At 58.1% G+C, this 1,462-nt stretch overlaps 1 gene segment (V, D, J or C); it reads right to left on the bottom strand.

Annotated features, from left to right (window-relative positions):
- Positions 1-176: 176 nt before the first annotated feature.
- On the bottom strand, positions 177-759 carry LOC106723420. The segment is given in 2 exon segments: positions 177-489; positions 671-759. Coding segments are annotated over 2 exon segments (264 nt in total).
- Between the last annotated feature and the right edge of the window lie 703 nt (positions 760-1,462).

Here is a 1,462-nt window from a genome sequence, read left to right as displayed (position 1 = left end):
TCTGTGCTCCCACTGTGTGTCACACTACCTGCGTATGGCGTGTGCCTGGGCCCGGTGTCCCCCTCTGCCTAAGCTACTGTGCTCAGGCCCTGGCTGCTGCTCTCTGCTGGCTTGAGCTGGCAGGAGGTTTGCACAGAGGTTTTTGTATTGGGCACAGCAGGCTTCTGATCACTGTGGGCTTCACACAGTGATACCGGGCCGTGTCCTCAGCTCTCAGGCTGGTCATCTGCAGGTACAGTGTGCTGGTGGAGTCGTCTCTGGAGATGGTGAATCACCCCTTCACCGCAGCACTGTAGTATGTGGTGAGGTTAGCAGTAGCAGCATTTATACTTGCGACCCACTCCAGCCCCTTCTCAGGAGCCTGTCGGACCCAGTTCATGTAGGAGCTGCTGAAGGTGAACCCGGAGGCTTTGCAGGAGAGGCGCAGACAGTCTCCAGGCTTCCTCGCATCTCCTCCAGACTCCAGCAGCTGCACCTGGGACTGGGCACCTGGGGAGAAAAAAGCATGTTTCAGGATCCTGTCTCTTCCAGCCTCTGCCAAAGCCCACGGAGCCGGGGGGCCACTCTCTGCAGATTTTCCATTGCCTTTGAATACGGTGAGGATTATTATTTGTTGTTCCCTGGGGGTGTGCAGGGATGTGTGGGGTGTGGCAGGGGCCTGGGGACTCACCTGACAGGGCAATGAGGAGAAAGAGGAGAGATCCCCAGGACAGCATGGTGCTGGGCTGCAGGGATGGCACAGACCTGCTCACCCCCTGCTCCCCCCAACCTTGCAGGACCAGAGGGTGTCGGCATTTATGAGGCCTCTGCAGCACTGGATTTGCATCTCTCTGCTCTCATAGAGCCCCGCTCTACTCCAGCCCTGCAGCCCCCTCCCTGGGAGGAGGAGGGTCCAGTGCAATGGAGGGCTGGGCCAGAGGGGCTGAATGCGAGTTCTGCATGTGGGGTCCTGTCTGTGTGGTCTCCACAAAGATACTTAGTGTTTTTAAGATGAATCCTTCCTGCTCCCACCCCTTTGTCTCAGCCCACTCTGTGTCGCTGTTCAACGTGTTTGGGAGCTTTGGGGCTGAGGGTTGTCCCTCACTTGGGTGTCTGCAGGAGCAGTGAATTAAGCCAGGGCTTGCATTGCTGGCCCAGGAGTGCAGGTTTAGGCAGTGGGGACCATGCTCCCAGGTACCCTGAGCCCCCTGCCCTGCATTGATGACCACTGTGGTGTGAGTGTTGTCCTGGGGCTTGGTGTTACGTAGGCTGGATGCGACCAGTGGCCCACCTAACACAGGCTCCATCTCTGACCCCGGCAAGTCCCAGAGGCTTCCACCAGTGCTGTGGGAATGATCCTTCAAGTCTCACCATTGTGGGAGAGGTTTTGTGGGGAAGGCACTGGACAGGCCCCAGTCAGCACTGGTTTGGTTCTTTGCTTCTCCCCTTTTGGGGCACCCTGAACTATGGTGCTGGAGCCCAG

The sequence above is a fragment of the Alligator sinensis genome, unplaced genomic scaffold (genome assembly GCF_000455745.1).
Source record: "Alligator sinensis unplaced genomic scaffold, ASM45574v1 scaffold1074_1, whole genome shotgun sequence".
NCBI lineage: Eukaryota > Metazoa > Chordata > Crocodylia > Alligatoridae > Alligator > Alligator sinensis.
Note: the sequence above shows the minus strand (reverse complement) of the source record. Positions and strands in the feature narration are given on the sequence as shown.